The 19,524-nt window shown below is 36.2% G+C and overlaps 1 protein-coding gene across 2 annotated transcripts in view; it reads left to right on the top strand.

The window, feature by feature from the left end:
* Nucleotides 1–12,257, top strand: part of RNF217 (ring finger protein 217) — a 128,185-nt gene extending 115,928 nt beyond the window's left edge. The window contains exons 4-6 of one of the 2 annotated variants that reach the window (XM_004263860.4): nucleotides 5,081–5,282; nucleotides 9,939–10,010; nucleotides 11,402–12,257. In XM_004263860.4, the coding sequence (XP_004263908.1) occupies nucleotides 5,081–5,282; nucleotides 9,939–10,010; nucleotides 11,402–11,475 (348 nt within the window). In that variant the 3' untranslated portion in view covers nucleotides 11,476–12,257. The remainder of the gene's footprint in view (nucleotides 1–5,080; nucleotides 5,283–9,938; nucleotides 10,011–11,401) is intronic. The other variant, XM_033407898.2, reaches the window with a different exon arrangement.
* The last annotated feature ends 7,267 nt before the right edge of the window (nucleotides 12,258–19,524 follow it).

Here is a 19,524-nt window from a genome sequence, read left to right as displayed (position 1 = left end):
CTGACGTTGCACCAGCCTGAGGCGCGCCGTGCGTTCTCCCGGGGAAGTTGTCCCTGGATCACGGGACCCTGGCAGTGGCGAGCTGCACAGGCTCCCCGGAAGGGGGGTGTGGAGTTGACCTGTGCTCGGACACAGGCTTCTTGGTGGCGGCAGCAGCAGCCTTAGTGTCTCATGCCTGTCTATGGGGTCTGCGCTGTTAGCCGCGGCTCACGCCCATCTCTGGAGCTCCTTTAACCAGCGCTCTTAATCGCCTCTCCTCGCCCACCAGGAAACAAAGAGGGAAGAAAAAGTCTCTTGCCTCTTCGGCAGGTCCAGACTTTTCCCCGGACTCCCTCCCGGCTAGCCATGGTGCACTAACCCCCTGTAGGCTGTGTTCACGCCGCCAACCCCAGTCCTCTCCCTGCGCTCTGACCGAAGCCGGAGCCTCAGCTCCCAGCCCCACCCGCCCCGGCGGGTGAGCAGAAGAGCCTCTCGGGCTGGTGAGTGCTGGTCGGCACTGATCCTCTGTGCGGGAATCTCCCTGCTTTGCCCTCCGCACCTCTGTTGCTGCGCTCTCCTCCGCGGTTCCGAAGCTTCCCCCCTCCGCCACCCGCAGTCTCCGCCCGCCAAGGGGCTTCCTAGTGTGTGGAAACCTTTCCTCCTTCACAGCTCCCTCCCACTGGTGCAGGTCCCGTCCCTATTCTTTTGTCTCTGTTTATTCTTTTTTCTTTTGCCCTACCTAGGTACGTGGGGGGTTTCTTGCCTTTTGGGAGGTCTGAGGTGTTCTGCCAGCGTTCAGTAGGTGTTCTGTAGGAGTTGTTCCACGTGTAGATGTATTTCTGGTGTATCTGTGGGGAGGAAGGTGATCTTCGCGTCTTACTCTTCCGCCATCTTCCCCCTAAATGGTCTAGTTCTATTTTTTAAGATAATTTGTGGGCATTTTATTAAACTAAATGTAAACAACTTGCAGAGGGCAGATACATATATTGATTACTCTCTTATTACAGGTGTTGATATGTACTATAAAGAATGTCATAGGCCCAAAAACGATCCGTGCTGTCATTTCTGTCTACTACTATGTGGACTTAATATCAATCTCATATTAAAGAAATATCTGGCATATCCTGAACATTTTATCTCATGGCTTGTAAATGTAGAGCTATGTAAGCGACATTTAGTGCTTAAATATTCAACTCCTTACATATCAGCCATCCTTATTTGGTATAGATGGAGAGAAGAAACCCTTTTAGTGATAACAAATCAAATGATGCTTGTGGCTTATGGGTCGTCAGTTTAATGGGTTAGAGATATCTCATTTGTCTTACTCTGTCTCCATCCCTTAAGTAAGAACAAAATTTTGTTGTTGTTGTTGCGGCACGTGGGCCTCTCACTGTTGTGGCCTCTCCCGTTGCGGAGCACAGGCTCCGGACGCGCAGGCTCAGCAGCCATGGCTCACGGGCGTAGCCGCTCCGCGGCATGTGGGATCTTCCTGGACCGGGGCACGAACCCGTGTCACCTGCATCAGCAGGCGGACTCTCAACCACTGCGCCACCAGGGAAGCCCAAGAACAGAATTTTGATGCTGAATTACAGCCACTTGGGTGATTGGTATGTTTTTTAGCAGAGCTAATCTGATGAATATTTTGAAGCTATAATTAAAAAAACTTTTAAAGCTTCACTGAGAAATAAAATGGACTTTACATAAATGTAATTTAAACCTACTTTTTAAGGCTCTATGTTTTAAAAACAAAAATGGCATTGTCAAAGTGTGACCTTTAAAGATATATTCAGGGAAGTCGTTTATCATATGAAATTTATTAACCTCTGGGTGTTAGGAGTTCAAAATTACAACTTGCTTCTTAGCAAATGTGAAAAGTAATGTCTTCTGTTACAAGTTAACTTGCATTATGTCAGTTCATTTCTTTTTTAGCATGAAGTTATAAAATATTCATACATAATCAATATATATTTGCAATAGTATTAAAGGAAGCACTGTGTACTTGATAGTTGGAAATTATGAAACCATTTTCATGATTAAATCATCGCCATTATGTGAGTAAAATATTCAAATTAATCTATAGAACTATATAATCCTGCAACGTACAAGGTTCCAGTAGAGTATTGTCAGAACTTAGAATTTATCACTTCTTGTGCAGAAATACTTTTGGACTAACAGTATTTTAGTTGCCTGCTGTGTTTCAAATATTATTTTAGAAATGAGGAAAGACTGTTAAAAGAGGCTAAAAATTGCAGTCTTCACTATTTAAATGAAATAATAAGTATACCATGTAAAGATTTTAGAACACAATGAAACAATATTACAAGCAGATATAAAATGACAGTAAAAATGATATGTGAAATTTTGAGGCAAATGAACTGTCAGTGACAAGTTTAACTTATTAGAGCAAGTTTCTTGTCAGAAAAATTTTTGACATTATTTTAAAGGAAGAATGTGAACTGACCCAGAGAGCGGCTAAAACAAGCAGAAAGACTCGAACATGTCTCGTACAGAAGGGCAGACATGACTACTCTGTCAGTTAGCAAAGAATACAATTGACCCTCTGGTTTTATCTTAAAGTTTATAATAAGAGGCTGCTTAGCATAATAAAGAAACAGACAAGAATCAAAATACTTTCTCCATTCATTCAAGCAGATTACTTTTCTGAGCTCTGGTTATGAATAAGCATGCCAGTCTCATGGTGTGGTCATGAGGCTTAAAGGCGCTAAGCTAGGTACAGTGCTTGGCATTTAGTAGGCTCTAAACAAATATTAGTCCTTTTCCCTTTACAGGTCAGATACAACACTATGCTATGTGGCCAGGAAATCTGTTAAGTTTTAATTACCTCCATATTAAGAGCAATTACAGTATACAGTCAAAAAGTTGAGCATATGATTAAGTAGCCTTTATTTTGGGTGCTCAGCTGCTGTCTCTGAACACATTTTCTCCTAGTGCTCACGTAGTTTAAAGGATGAGAAATAGTTCAAAGTTTTAGTAGGGCTTTAGCCTACCTCATTCCTTAATGCCATCTGCTGTGCTAAATGGATGTGGTCATAGGAATTGTTCTTCAGAATCATTCACAGAAACAGGTGCAATGGGGAGACTAAGGGAGAAATTACCAGGAAGCTAAAGAACTCAAGCTGCAGAGACCTTCACCTGCTCAGGTCTCCTTAGGCCTTGTATCTAATTTGCATTTGTAATTTACATGCTTCTCCTTTAAGAGGGCCCCCCAATTAGATAACCTTCAGGCCCCACAAAACCTGGGTCGACTCTCACTGGACTGTCAGGTAAAAGAATTCAACGTAATTGAAAAAGATGAGGTGGCCAATAGCAGAAAAAACAAATTTTGCTTCTACTGACCAAATATTGATTGGTAGTTACCCTTGACCACAGATGCTTATATGCCCTTAACCACAAGCTAGCCCTCACCTATCCAGGAAGGTACTCTAGTCTAGCATCAGCCTAAGAATCACCCAATTGAAGAAGTGAGAAAGGAGATCACCTGGCAATCAGGGAGTGTCAGTTGCATTGCCCTGGTATTTAGTTTCTCACATTTTTAGGTGGGTGAAGGGGAAGGGATAGATGGAACCAATATTATACTGATCTGACTCAATATGTGCCCCCAAAATGTTTTAGTCACTGTATGTATATTATCACATTTTTATTCTCATGTAAGTAATATCATCTAAATTGTAGCTTGGGAGATAAGAAGTAACCTCCATACTTACCTGTAACTTGACAGCAACAACAGAGGGAGGTGCTTAGTTGCACAGGTAGCATTGTATACACAGTCCTGTACAAGCATTTGCAAATGAAATTAGAGCTGGAAACTAAAATGGTACTGCAAATACACTTACACCTGCTATCATTTCCTTCCACAACAGGATTTCTTTTCCTTGACATTTATTTACAAAAATTTTACATAATCCTTTCTTTTAAGGAACCCTCTTCATCTCTTCTTACTCCCCAAGCCACCTCGTTCTTGCTGATCATAGCATCAACAAAACATACCTTCACAGCATTTTTTTAATTTGAATTTTAATTTTTTTATACAGCAGGTTCTTATTAGTTATCTATTTTATACATATTAGTGTATATATGTCCATCCCAATCTCCTAATTCATGCGACCACCACCACCAACCACCCCCCGCCCTGGCTTTTCCCCCTTGGTGTCCATACGTTTGTTCTCTACATCTGTGTCTCTATTTCTGCCTTGCAAACCAGTTCACCTGTACCATTTTTTATAGATTCCACATATATGCATTAATATATGATATTTGTTTTTCTCTTTCTGACTTACTTCACTCTGTATGACAGTCTCTAGGTCCATCCATGTCTCTACAAATGACCCAATTTTGTTCCTTTTTTATGGCTGAGTAATATTCCATTTTGTATATGTACCACAAGTTCTTTATCCATTCGTCTGTCAATGGGCATTTAGGTTGCTTCCATGACCTGGCTGTTGTAAATAGTGCTGCAGTGAACATTGGGGTGCATGTGTCTTTTTGAATTATGGTTTTCTCTGGGTATATGCCCAGGAGTGGGATTGCTGGGTCGTATGGTAGTTCTATTTTTAGTTTTTTAAGGAACCTCCATACTGTTCTCCATAGTGGCTGTATGAATTTACATTCCCACCAACAGTGCAGGAGGGTTCCCTTTTCTCCACACCCTCTCCAGCATTTGTTGTTTGTAGATTTTCTGATGATGCCCATTCTAACCGGTGTGAGGTGATACCTCCTTGTAGTTTTGATTTGCATTTCTCACCTTCACAGCATTTTAAATTGCCTCCTAATCATTGAGTTCGATGCATGTCTGGAAAGATAAGTGAGTTTTCTTTGGGATGTGTTTGTTTATATCTGTATTATTCAAAATAAGTCAACAGCTTGAGCACCTAAAATGTTATTGAGCTTTACACATGTTTAAAATGTTTGATACAAAGGTGGCCTGGGAGAGCATGATAATAAGCAAACTTACAGCCTCAGGAATGCTTTGTAAGGCTTTTATTTGGGTGAAACTAGTAACTGTTATTCCATACATTTGCCAGATTCTACTTTATAAAAAATTTAGTAACCTTTTTTTTCTTTCACTCTTTCGCTGGTACAGATCCACATCCAGAGAACGGAAGGGTGTGACCATATGACCTGTTCACAATGTAACACTAATTTTTGTTATCGATGTGGGGAGAGATACCGCCAGCTCCGTTTCTTTGGAGACCACACATCAAACCTCAGTATATTTGGATGCAAATACCGCTACCTCCCAGAGAGACCTCATCTAAGGAGACTAGTGCGAGGGTCAGTCTGTGGTGAGTGTCTGACGTGACTTATACAATCTTCCCCAGGAAGGAAGCAGTGATGATGATAGAACTTAGGAATGTAATAGAATAGCCATGACAAATCTCAGCACCTGCCAGGTATTCTAGTAGAGCCTTTAGCTCAAAATAGGAGGAAGAATGTTTTCTCTCCCTTTGAGTTTAAAATAAAAAACTTGTTTGTTAGCAGGGCACTGCTTACATGAGCAAGCAGATTTTGTTCAAAAAACAAATAATTTATTACACTGCAGAAATATGAAGTCATTAGTCTTCTGAAAGCCTATTGTGAGCCACTTGATGAAAGGGGACAATGTCACATTTTTTTTGTAGTGACAGTACCTAGCAGTGGGTCTTAGGCATATCCTCTATTCATCCATGGAAGACAAACAGTGCAATTTTAAAAATCCCTATGTTTCAGAGTCTTGTAATGGAGTTCCATTGTACCTATATAGTTGATAAGCCATTGTATATATTTGTATGTATTTTCTGTTGTATTAGTAGTTAATATTAATAGCTAACAGTTAATTAAATGAGCATCAAATGTCCTCATTGCATACAAACCCAAGTTTAAATATCCAAGTGCAGTGCTTTTATGGATTGAATTTTTTACCCCTTTCTTCGTCCTCAACAACACACAGTCTCATATACAAATATGCAAAGATAAACACGGATTCCTGCTCTGGCCTACTGTCACCACCTCTGAGTGATGCAGTGTTCTTCTGGCCTAATAGTTCTTCCAATGGCTCCCTACTCCTCTGGAATATACCTACTGTGAGATTTCTTTCTTTTTCATCATGCAGAACTCCATTATTTCTTTCTCTGGCAGTCTTTCTCATGTATACACAGTACTTTTTAACATTGTCTACGTTTCTTGCTTTCTACTTACTTGTGCCTGGTTACTTTGTGAGACTATCTTTATATCACTCTTAAGCCCTCCATCACTTCATTACTGTTGTAAACTGCTGTCCTCGCTAGAATCATGTCAGGCTAATCAGAACAAAGCTGATGGTAATAATATACTTCTGTAAGGTAAACAATAGAACATATATTTAAAATTTCATTTTATCATGGGGAAGCCAGTGCCATCATTTTCTAAAATCTTATATGATATCTATAAAAACACCCTTACTGAGCTTTAATTAAACATAATTTCCCACAACCAACAGCATTCAATATAGTCAAGATTGGTTTTAATGATTTTCAGTGCTTTTCTGTTTAGTTGCTTATAACAGTATATATTATATTTATATAACCAATATATACTTACTAGTTAAACAGACTTTAGAGGGATAGCTAGGGAATCTAACCACTATTTATAACAATATTACCATGAGAAAACTAACTGCAAAATTAAGTTTTGAGCTGTAACCTATTTGTAAGTCTGTACGTACAGAAAGCAACCTAAAAACCAAAATCCTTACATTTCCTGCACTGTTAGTCCTTTCCTTTCCTACTTCAATGCCATTTTGTGGCAAAGTGTTTCCTTTCATCTTTGTTTTAAATAATCTTTGATTTGACCATGCTTTTTTTTTTCCTTTTCGTTTTTCTGTTTAGTCATTCTTAAATAAGGAAAGTCATTTCCTGCCCTATTTGTTCAATAATATTTTGGGTGCATTCTCTTTGAGTCCTTTCACCATTTGCCTAGATGCCACTAGAATTCTCTTTCCAGGTCATAAAATAGAGTCAAGATATTTAACAGCCTGTAGAATGGACAGCCCATAAACATTGTCAGCAGGGAAATATTTTCTTTGTACAGTCTTCTCTGTTTTTATTTTTAATTTTATGGTCAGCTTTCTATAAATGGTTTTCTTTTGGGTCCATTTTCTTTTCTGTGTATGTGTGTGTACTCGTGTGTGTCAGGATGAACCTGACAAAGGAGGGAGCAGCTGGCCCTATGATAAGCTCTCCCTCCTACACATATTTTTGCACCTCCAGCACAGCCGCCTCGAACTGCTGTTGGACCATCACTCCAAGTATAGCAGGGAAATGTGGACTTTTTTCCTGTGGACAAACAAGGAAAAAATACAATAATTCATGTTACCCATTACATTTTACAAAATCAGACAGAATGATTTTGTAAGCAATGTTTTTAAATAAAAAGAGCAATTTAATTTCAAACATCTCATCCCTACAAAAGGTAGGAAAAGGTGTTACTCTGTAAGTCCCAAGGTTACCTTCTCCCTGCCATGGAAGAGAGTAGATGGATGACAGCAAAGCCCTCCTGCCCTCCATCCTTGCATGATGGAACCCAGTTTGCTCCTCAGTTTGGGACCACAGCCTGCAGATGTCCTTGGACAGAGACAGAGAAAGGGCCTGCCCTCCTCTCACAGCTGGAGGTTGGAAAACAAGGATGGTCATGTGACCATCTGCCCAGCCACAGATCAGAGGTTCTGCCTCTAGAGAATAAGGGAGAACAGCGATTTGAGGGTAATTAGCAGCCTCTGACATGCAGGTATCTCCCTGGTAGGGAGTAGGTAGGTTATTCAGTGAATGGTGTTGGGAATAAAAGTGACAGAAAGAATGCTTTGTTCTCATATAATTCCATACAAATATTGAAAATATTACATTAAAACATATAATAATAAAGAACATACAGGTCCTTAACTGATTTCTAGTTGGCAAATAATTTATATGAACAAAAGCAATGGAGGCCCCCCCTTCAAAAATAAATATCACATTTTTCAAAAAGAAAAGAAGTCTGGAACCAGAATTGAAGAAATACAGATAGCCAATAAACATGTTTTAAAAGATAAAGTGTTATTAGTAGTCAGAGAAATGTAAAAAATGAAATTTTTTTCTGGATATTGATTAGCAAATATTTTGTCGAGTTAATACTCTATGCTGGACATCCATACTCTATTGAACGAACTGGAAATTTTGTGCCAATTCTTTTACAAAGAAATTTGATAATAATGTGAAGGATATTTTAAAACATGATAAAACATCTAGGTTGACAATGGTTTATTTGCAAGTATAATTTTAAATAGCAGAAAAGGGAACAAAAAATAAATACTAAAATATTTAAATAAGCTAGAATATATGGATATAATAGAATACTATTTCAGCTATTGAGAATGGTATTTTAAAAGAATTATTATTGATCTAGGAATTAGAGAATCTGTGCTTAAATGTCCTCAAGACAGTTTCAAAGGTAGACTTAACGTGTACTGAACATTGATTGCATGATTGTAATGAGTTTATTACTTCCCAAAGAGAAAGAGCACATATCTGGTTATTTGAGTTCTGTGATATTTGAAAATAAAAAAAAAAATAGTGCTGTTACTTTGCAGTCATGTTTCATCACTATTATGAAAATATATTGATAATTACTTAAAAAGGAAACATGAATGAGCACACTGAGCTACATGTGTAGGAAAAAAACCAGATTCTTTTACAATATGCAAATCAATATAGTATAAACTCAAGTGTAGCTTTAAGAATGTACAAAATGTAATTGTTCAATGCGATTTAGTATTACTTGATTGATTCTGTCATTGGTGAAAAATGTAAGTAAACCCCATGGTTAGACATTGTGTCAATTGAATGGCAGTTTTTTCAAAATTAGATATTAAAAACTGTATTTTTTAATCTATGTTTTTTCTGTGGTTCCAAAGCCCCTTTCTTAAGAATAAAGAAGTTAATATTTTTCTGACAAATTTCCAACAGATGGCTGCATTATGTTTCTGTTTTTTAATGTAATTGGTTATTCCAAATTACTGTCCTTATTTATAGAATGGTGTTGCTGCTTTATTTTCAACAGCTAAGGGAGTCTACTGCAAAGTCCCTCCATTCCTTCCTCTTCTCTTGTTGTGTTTGGGTTGTACAGCTATTGCTGTCACATGTCTTAAGATCAAGATTACTATGTAATGACAAGATATTAACTACTAGCCTCTATTTTTGTGCTACTGCCTTTTAACGCTAGTAGGATTCCAGTTGTGAATTCTGTGCTATAACTAGAGTTTATTGTAATCACTGCTGAGTTATTCATTTAGAAAAAAAAGTGCTGGTTGATGCCATTTGGCATCCTTATAAGTGCTTCCTTTCTAAGTTTGTTAAAATGATTCATTTGAAAAACCTTCAATATATTGTATGTTTATTGGGAATTTTTTCTAACAATGGTATTGAAACATCCTATTTGTAATTCAGTGTATTAGGTGTTCATATAGTTAGATTATTTTGGACCCAGGAAATAAATAAATCACATTTTCAGATGTGGACTTGGGCACAGCCCTCTGTAGCACCTACTGGCTCTCCATTTTGTGAGCTAATTAGATTTTCTCCTGCCAGCTCAGAATGTCACTCCTTTCTTAATCTTTCAGAATTTAAAAAATTTAAAATGGAAGAGATCTAAAGGTAAAACACAAAGATGAATGGTCCTGGTGGAATAAAGTGAACAGTAGCTTTGGTATTTTCTTGCTTGTAAAGGATGAGTTATGTGATGTATGACACGTGTGCCCAGGACTTGAGTGAAGTTACTGAACTTACATATGTGTATTTGTTCTACACCTGATACATTTCCTTAGAGAAATATTGCCTTAATTTTAATGACTCCTTAAAAAATAACATACATTGTGATATTAAAAAGCATTGCTGAAATTGTTTTTAGTTTTAGTTTAAGACTCTCTAAATGGTTTGCCTTTTGTTTTCCAGCTGGAAAATTATTCATTGCACCTCTAATTCTGGTCTTGGGATTAGCACTAGGGGCCATAGCAGTTGTAATCGGTAAGAAATACTTAATGTATCTGAGATGAGAATTCTCTGAGTGCCACAGAGAGAATATGAGTGTAAATGTAATAGTGAGTCAGTATTAAGTGTAGATGGTACCTGTTCCATGCTTGCTCGAAATAAGCAATCAGCACATGATTTATAGATTCAGAGGAGCGTGTTTCATACAGGGTGTATTTGTGTGACACTTTCTCAGTCCATGAACGCTTTGATTCATGTTTCTTATAAAGCATTATTAGTCCCCTTTTAATACAAAAGTTAATGTAACTAGTATCTTAGCAAAAGATTCCAGAAGACGAGAACCCAGATTTTCCAATTCTGAGTTCAGGTTGGAACATTGAAGAAAAGAGGCTCTGTTACACCTTTGGGTCTTCGGTTAGTTCTAGTAAAAGGGTTCCCTGGGTCAAAAAGATGCTTTTGATGTGGATAGGAACACGTACCCAGCATATACTTGAGCACTAACAAATAGAAAATGTATCAGTGATAAATACAGTTTTATTCATACAAGTATATTAAAATATGTATTTTCGAACAATGGTTCTCAGACTCTGGAGTGCTTTATAAGAACCTTGAGGGTTGGTTAAAAAACAGGTTCCTGGTTCCTACTCACAGTTTCTGATTCAGTGTAGGGGCCTAGTTCTAAAAAGTTAGGCGATGCTGATGCAGATGGTCCAAGGATCCCACTTTGAGAACCATTGCTGTAGAGGATTTAAAATTAAACACTAGAGCTAAAGGCTGCTTTGATGATTGTTCCACATAGTAGATGGGATTTCTCTTTTTTCCTAAGTAAATTGATTTTTATATGTAAAGTTCTGTTTAGCAAGTAATTTGCATGTGCAGGACAGATAGAATTATAAGGTAACTAACATTTAAGTTCTTACAGTGAATGAGGCTTTATGAAGTAAATACTATTATTATCTGCATTTTACAGTTGAGGAAATTAAGGCTTTACTAGGACCTCACAAGTGGTAGAACTGGGAATCAAAGCTGACATTTGCTCCACTGCCCATTTTCTTAAGTAACATGCTATATGGCCTGAAACCAAAGCATGAATATCAGTGTGCAAGTGATATGACTAGGGATAATAAAGAAGATTTAAGTTTTGATATTTTGATAAAAAACATTCATATCCAAACTGGTGTCACAGACTTCATTAAAAGGGGGAGAAGGAGCTGAAGAAAAATAATAAAGAATGAAATCTTGAAGAACTAAGTACATTTCATAGCATAAGTATCTTCCCTCTTTTCATTTTCATGTATTACTAAATAATGATTATTTATAAATAGCTTGCAAAATAAAAATTTGAAAATAGAAAATTTTCAAATCTATGATACTAAAAGCCTGTCCTCTTAATTAGCTTTAATCTTTTTTTTTTTTTTAATCCCCAGGTTTATTTGTATTTCCTATCTATTGCCTTTGTAAAAAACAGAGAAAACGATCACGGACAGGAATGCACTGGTAAATGCAGATGATTTCATCTGACTACGCTGGTCCGGGTAGGAGCTACACAGAATTATACACCTGTCTGAGGGTCACTTCTTGAAAACTGCCAAGAGGACCCTTTTGCCATCTCTTCTCCTGTGTTCTGTGCAGGCCACAATGCCTCTAGCTCCGGTGCATTCCCGACATGGTATCCTGTCCTTTCCTTATACAGATTGCTGCTTTTACAAAATGGTCACTTTCATAGACTATAAACATCTATATCATAACTCTGATCTTCTTAATGGTTCTTGGAAGAAAGTATTTTAATTAGAACCAGTTATCCTCAGAACTGTCTGAGCATGCATCTCCTGAGCATTGCTTGGACTGTCTTTGTACCTGAATCTCCCTCCATGCCCTCTTCTGAGACTTGGTGTGAATAACTGAAGGTCCCATCTGTACCAACAAGCAAGGCCACTTTTCAGAAGATGAAGGCTCACCATATGCACCAATTTTCATCCGTGACCCAAGCAGTATAATTCCTTCATCCTTCAGATGCTATAATTGTTAAAAATCTCAATGCCCAAAAGGGCACTAATGAAACTAAACAAATGAGAAGAATCATAGTTACTGAAGTGTATATGTGTAGGGGTGTGAATGTGTGTGTATATACATATCTGTATTAAAACTAGGTCCAATACCTTGTACTTGTCAAGTTCCATGCCTACACTATTTTTCCACATTTTCATAGACATATTTTAAAATGATTGTTCCTTTGTGGGCATAATTTGGTAATGTACTGAATTAAAGTCAATGTACACAACAGGCTATTTTGATGTTGACCATTTCTATTTCTTTCTCTCTCTCTCTCTCTCTCTCTCTCTCTCTCTCTCTCTCCCACACACACACACACACACACAGAAATTTGTGCAGTGTCACCTCAAGGATTATCAAACTTTATAAACTGATAAAACTAATAGGCTGCTTCTAGGAAATTCTCAAGACCTGAACGTTCTGTCTTCTTTTTCAGATTTCTTATATTTTGGCATACTTGCTTCACTCTATAATTAATTTAAATAAATGTGCTGTAGAGAGAACTGCTGAGGCCTTTAAACATATCCCTATTCTGCTAATTTTTTAACCAACTTGTGATTACAATAATTATGCTTTAGGTTAAGCATATGATATTGTTTAAAACCCCACCCTCTCACCTCTCCTTTCCCGCTCTCTCTCTCTTTTACTCCTCAAGTTTTTCATAGAAACAAATACTGATTTTGAAGGATTTTTCGTATGTTTATTGCTCAAATGCATAATAATGTGTTGGTATCTTCTTATGGAGGGGTGATTTAAAACAAAACTTTTTGTGTTCCTGGGTTTATCTAAAATATAAACTGCTTCTGGAGAAGGAAACAAAAAAAAAAATGAAAAAAATATTTTCAGGATGTTTTACCAAGCTGAGAAATCTTTAAAAATAAGAAAAGGACAAGTAACTAAACTGTGTTTTTTTTTGTTTTCATCACCAATGTTCATCAGCAGAAGGGAATTAAAGACCTCTAAGAAGCTTAAAGTTTCCACTTGTCTCCAGATCCTTAACATTAGCTATTGGCGTAGATGTAGCATTTATTCTTCAACAACCTTTTCTGAATTGAAATAGATTATGTGATAAAACATGCATTAACATGGATAGTTTGTCTTGTTGGGCTCCAGAGTATAAGAACATTTATCATTCTTATTTGATCTGGAAAGTCTGTAATAGTGAAGTTTGCTTTCATGGATAACAAGCCAGCACTTCCATCCTTTTCTGAGTAACGCTCAGAAAAGCCATACTTTGGACTAGTCTATTTCCAGTTAGAGGAGGGTGTGCCATTTATGGCCTGGAATAGCATATTTCTAAAGCATAACATGATACAAGAAGAATCTAGTTTCACAAATTCCTCTTTCCATTCATCCAACCATCTATCCATCCAACAAATATTTATTGAGTGCCTATTCTACTTGCTCTAGTATTAAAACTGAGAGAATGGGAATTTCTAGCCCTAAATCCGTGTAATTCTGTTATAAAAGTGCTTAATTTATGTAAATTGCCCTTTCCTAGACTTGGGTGTTAGTTTGACAATGTGTGAATATGATTAATTCTAAATCTAGTGGATGTGTTTATGTATGTGTATGTATATATACTTAGACATATACATAGCTGTATATGAATACATATATACCATCTAGCTAAATAATATACTCTCTGGTCCTGGATAATCTATTTTCTTAGGTTATTGTATCTGTTGTCTTTGGCCTACTCAGGGATTTTTATTCCTTTCTTTGAATAATTTATCTTTTGGAGATATTTTTATATTATTTGGAAATGTTCCAATTTTCCACTTACAGAGCGTCGTTTGTTATCAGTGAAGGCTCTTTCATCAGCACTCGCGATAGTGTGCACAGTGCTCACAGGATTTTCATTTTTCTATCGCATAGATTTAAAAAAATTAACATATGCATTTTTCGCTTTCAAAGTTGGTATATATCAGGCCTTTCCCTGCTAGTGACTTAAAATAGTTATTTGTGAATTTTTTTGCTAAGTATCGTTAAGATCTTAAAAAGGGAGAAGAAAAATAAAAGATCATTTATATGTTAGTGCTAACTCGAAGGTAAAACAATCGCACCTTTTGGGGTAAATTCTAAAAACGACTTTAACAAAAGCAGCATGCGTGTAAGATGAATATCTTTTTATCCAAGACTTGTCATTTTTTGATATGTTTTCATTGTAAATTTAATATATGCTCCTTTTAAAGAAATCAAACTATATTGAATTATAAAATACAACTTCCTCTGCTTTTCCCCACCCCTTATTTTCTAGGGGTAACCACTGTTAATAATTTGGTATGTGTCTTTCCAGATACTATCTATAAATATACAAATAAGTATGCGTGTGTGTGTGTGTATCTGTGTGTGTATTCATTTTGTATAAATAGAATAATATGCTTACTGTCCTGTGACTATTTTTCATTTTACTATGAATTGGTAGACATCTTTCCATAAGAGTTTAAATAGATGTACCTCATTCTTTTGTCAATTACTACATATTCCATTGTGGGGCTATACTTTATTTAATCAGTCTCCTATTGAATGAACATCAAGTTTGTTTTCACTTCTCTATTACAAAGCATTAGTGAAGATGCTTTACATATATTTTTGTCACTGTGTGAACATTTTCATAAGTTTTTAAATTCGGTTTTTATATTAGTAATAAAATTTTAATGCACTTTCAATGAATGAGATCATAGAGATAATATACTTAAGGCCCTTTTCTTGGAGAAAGACTTGTGTAAAAGTGCATCATTTTTAAAGAAAAGCATCTTTTGCAGGATAATTCCCCCCCATGCTTGATTAGCCAAATAAATATCTTGCCAACACTTACAAAAGAAAATTCACCTTATTCCAATAAAAATAAAATGCAATGAGATGTCTATAAGATAATGTGAGAAAGATGCATTGACATTTGGATTGCCTAGTTTTAAAACTTGAGGGATTTACATGAAATAGCCAAAGTGATCATGTTTGTCACGGTTTTTAAAACACTCTCCATGTTCATGCATGTTGCTCCACAGAGGAACTTAATTATGCCGTTGTGAAAAGTAGGAAGCAACATGTTGGTAATTATGAATGACCACATTCTCCACAGAAAAATAATTTTGACTATATGTGAGGTTTGGTGGTTTGTTGGGTTGCTCATAAACTTGGAATAACATGAAACCTTTATTTTACAATGAATCCCAGCATTTCCCTAAGAACTTCTGTATGTGAAGTTAAGAAAAGAGGGGTCAAACCTTTTGGCACAAACAACATTCTGTTGCCACCAACCTTGATTTTCTGATAAGTGCTATTGTATCCTAAAGGTAGAACAGACTGGAAAACAATCAAAGATAAATTAAACACTGGTCGGGTTACAACCTGGTACCTTTAATTGTACTTTCCTTGCTGTGATATCAGGGTTCAGTGGTGCCTGTCAGGAAATTCCCTGTCTTGTGTCACCCACCACCTCTTGAGTCCCAAGGCCACAGGTAGTCTTTATCTTTCAATCCTATCACCCAAATACATGGCCCATGGATCCCCTAAGGACCTTCAAAATACTCTTCCAGTCCCCAAACAATGCAACCTCATTTTTCTACACTCCTTTGAGATTCTAACCAGCTCCTCTACACTGGAAAAGAGGAGGAGAGAAAGGAGTGGGTTAAAAACTCACTCAGGCACGTGCAAAGCACTAGCATTCCTTCCAGACCTTTGTCAGATTGAGTACACGTGCCACCAGATGGATCTGCTTTCTCCCGTGTTAAACAATGCAGTTGTTTTTAACACTAGACTTTTATGAGCTCTGTTAAATTCATAATTATAAAAAGTTAGTGGCCTGAATAATATCCATTGGTAACTTCATTAAGTACCAAAATAAAAATTCATGGCAAATGCCATTTTATATGTGAATTTTATATGCAGGCTGCATATATGCCTTAATGCGAGTCTTCCCATTGGATTGTATGCTTAACCTTTCATATTTGTGGCTGAAATCTATCCCAACTATTGAAAGTAATCTTTCCTGTGGTCAACTTTATTGTTTTGTGTTAATGCTTAGTATAAATCTAGCCTTAAGATCCAATAATGCACTTTAAAATACTTGTGCCATTTAAGCAATTTGACAGAGTTGAGGAAACTAATTGCAGTATTTTGATGGAGACAGTAGAATAACAGTATTAGCAAATATACGTCACCTCTTTAAATTTGGCGGGGGGGGGGGCAGGGAGGGGGGTGGTTGGAATCAAGCTGAAAATTTAAAACAAGTAAAACATACCTGGAAAAGATGTAGCCAAGTTTCTGAAATTATAGTAATCCTAGAAATTGGTATTAGGAGCTCAAACGTAGCAAGTAATTAATGCATGTTACCTAATAACCTAGTTGGAATGTTTGTTTAAAATATTAAGTTAGTTTCTACTGAAAGTTTTAGCAGCATTTTTATTTTTCATGAAATCTATAAAAGAAATTCCACTGATTAGTAACATAGTAAATCAAAACTACCATCAACAGCCAGTTTGAGCATATTTTGTTTTTCAAATCATTGTGTTTTAATTATGACATTTTCCTCCTCTGGAAAATAAGTTGCAAGTCCCATTTTAATATGAATATCTATAATTATTACTTTAATAAAACTGAAATAATTTTATAGAGGCATTAAACTATGGTCTGAACAAAATCAGAGTTCCAAATTTGGGGAGTATTCAAGATTGTGAAATGCTACCTTTTCAATGCAAACCTTTATAAGAGAAAGGCATTCCTTCGTAACTCTGGTTTAGAGGATGGAACTAATACTCATTTCATAGCCAACTGTTGAGTGGGGCTTTTATTGTACATCACTGTTCTGAGGCTGGACTGTAGTCATTTTATCGAAATCCAAGAAGCAGAGAGTCACACAAGTGTGAGACTTGTAATTGTCTATTTGGGGCATTAGCTGAAGTCTTCATATATATCACATACCTTACATTTTCTCATACATAGTGCCAGTTTTAGCAGCATGTAATTATGCATATTATAAACTATATTCTTTTTTGACTAAAGAAGTGACTATTTTGAGAATAACAATATGGACTTAAAAGGCAATAAATTTAAAAGAAAACATAAAAAATTACTACTGCCTTTTTTTTTTGGCCACTTCCTTTTAGCTTATAAAAGAAATTTCATTAGGTATATTTACTTACTGCATTACTTAGATTACACAGACTTATTAGCATAGAAAAATTTTTTTTGTTTTTCAGGTCTATCCCACATTTTTGTCACTCTGTTCCATCATATTAAATGACTTTCTTCCCTGCTGGTGAAGTGATACTCACATACTTCAACATCAAGTTTCTGTTTTCTTTTTAGATTTCCTGGTTATCTTGCTTTTTCCCTTTGCAGTCCCCTTCCCATCTTGACGAAGTGTGGGATAAATTCTCTCACCATTAACTTTTTTGACTCAAATGAAATTCAAACTGAAAGGACTCCAGAATCTGGCCCTGGTAGTAAACATAATATACCTTGGCTTCTTTTATCTGTAAGTTAAAACATCTCAGGAATACTTGGAACACGTCCCTCTTCCTGATAGGAGTTGGAGAACACTGCCCAGCCCTCTGACAAGAAGTAAAATGAATGAGACGTTATTTGAATCAGAGAGCATAGAAATACTCTGAAACCAAGCTTCAGAAATTGTTTCATGATTATTATAAGGTCAATATTGTGTTTGCCTATTAGTTGGACAGAAAGCACGTGTGGACATTGATCCAGTCTGACCCCAGATCATCCTTGATTCATCCAAAATGACCAGATGTGTGGTTTGGGGGTCTTTGTTTCAACAAAAAGTACCACAGCTTGGACTTAGGGCTGGATTTATAATATATTGTCGCATTTGTACTTGACTGGATTCTTAGTTCTGGGAATGTTATTAGACTTCCTGGTAATCTAAAGTGGATGGTATTACATGTAACTAATATCAGCCCTATTCTAGAGAAACCATGCATCATTTGCCAATGTTCAACTTTTTCATTGATATGATTTAGATACAAGCCACACTCAAGATATATTTAGCATAGGTTTATTACATGATATGGAAAAATTCAAGGGATAGTCAAACTTGGGTGTTAAAAATCCCCTCAAATTGCTGAGATGATGTTACTTCAGATTTTTCCTTGTAGCTGGCAGACCACATTGGTCATCAGTTCCCTGTGAAGTTAGGTGTTCACTTCATGCCCCAGCTGGAGAAATCATGTCAATAATCCAGTCAAGTTCTTAAAAATAATATTTTTTCATTAATATATTACTTCCTCTATGTCCAAATATAACTTTATTGTTTCCCTAGAGTAAATACTGTCTAAATATTTGATAGAAATATCTGAATATTTTTCAGTTTAAACAAAATTAGCATGCTTTATGTTCCTTTATAAAGAAAATTCTAGATAAAGTATGACTTTATCAACTGATTACAAACCCTTTCTCTAAGACCTATTTTTTTAACATCTTTATTGCAGTATAATTGCTTTACAATGGTGTGTTACTTTCTGCTTTATAACAAAGTGAATCAGCTATACATATACATATATCACCATACCTCCTCCCTCCTGCGTCTCCCTCCCACCCTCCCTATCCCACCCCTCTAGGTGGTCACAAAGCACCGAGCTGATCTCCCTGTGCTATGCCCCTGCTTCCTACTAGGTATCTGTTTTACATGTGGTAGTGTATATATGTCCATGCCACTTTCTCACTTCGTCCCAGCTTACCCTTCCCCCTCCCCATGTCCTCATGTCCATTCTCTATGTCTGCATAAGACCTATTTTTTTAATTCCACGTGGCAACAGCTTAATTTTGTTATTTGATCATTTTCATCATAATTTAAATTCTGTAGATGGTCTTGAAAAAGGTGAACCTACCCTATATTTTGTATGAAACCTAGAACACTAATTGGTATATATATATGATATATGTTGCTTATGAAAGAAATTATTAATTTAATAAGTAGTAAATTCCGAGAGAACAGAAATAGTTCTGTGTAGAAGGACACAAAAACAGTGGCATAAAAATGTTGTTATGTTAACACATTTTAACATAACATAACAACACATTATTTATTAAGAAGCCACAACAGTTGTTTTGTTTCTATTGTAAACAAAATTGGTTATAAGATATATTCATGAAACAAATTAATTTATATGTATATATATATTGCAAAATTGTGGGCCTATTAAATTACTGTATTCACATTCTCCTTTTACTCAAAGAATGTAAAATGCTAAAAAGAAAAACATTTGGGTGTTTATGCTGTCATTACTGTATATTTAGAAATTGCAGTTCTAAAGAATAATTGTTACCTCCTGTTTGAATTACCAGAATATATCCCATTTTATCAATAATTACATCCTCACAAACAATGGCAAATGAGAAGAATTTCTTAATTTTAAGATGAATGACTTTCACTAGTAGTTTGTACTAGATCTTGTCCATAGTTTCATTACGTTATACGTTTTTCATTTTCTGTAAAACTTGTAGCCATTTTCCAAATAATGTCATACTACTTTTC

The sequence above is a fragment of the Orcinus orca genome, chromosome 12 (assembly GCF_937001465.1).
Source record: "Orcinus orca chromosome 12, mOrcOrc1.1, whole genome shotgun sequence".
Classification (NCBI taxonomy): Eukaryota; Metazoa; Chordata; class Mammalia; order Artiodactyla; family Delphinidae; genus Orcinus; species Orcinus orca.
Note: the sequence above shows the minus strand (reverse complement) of the source record. Positions and strands in the feature narration are given on the sequence as shown.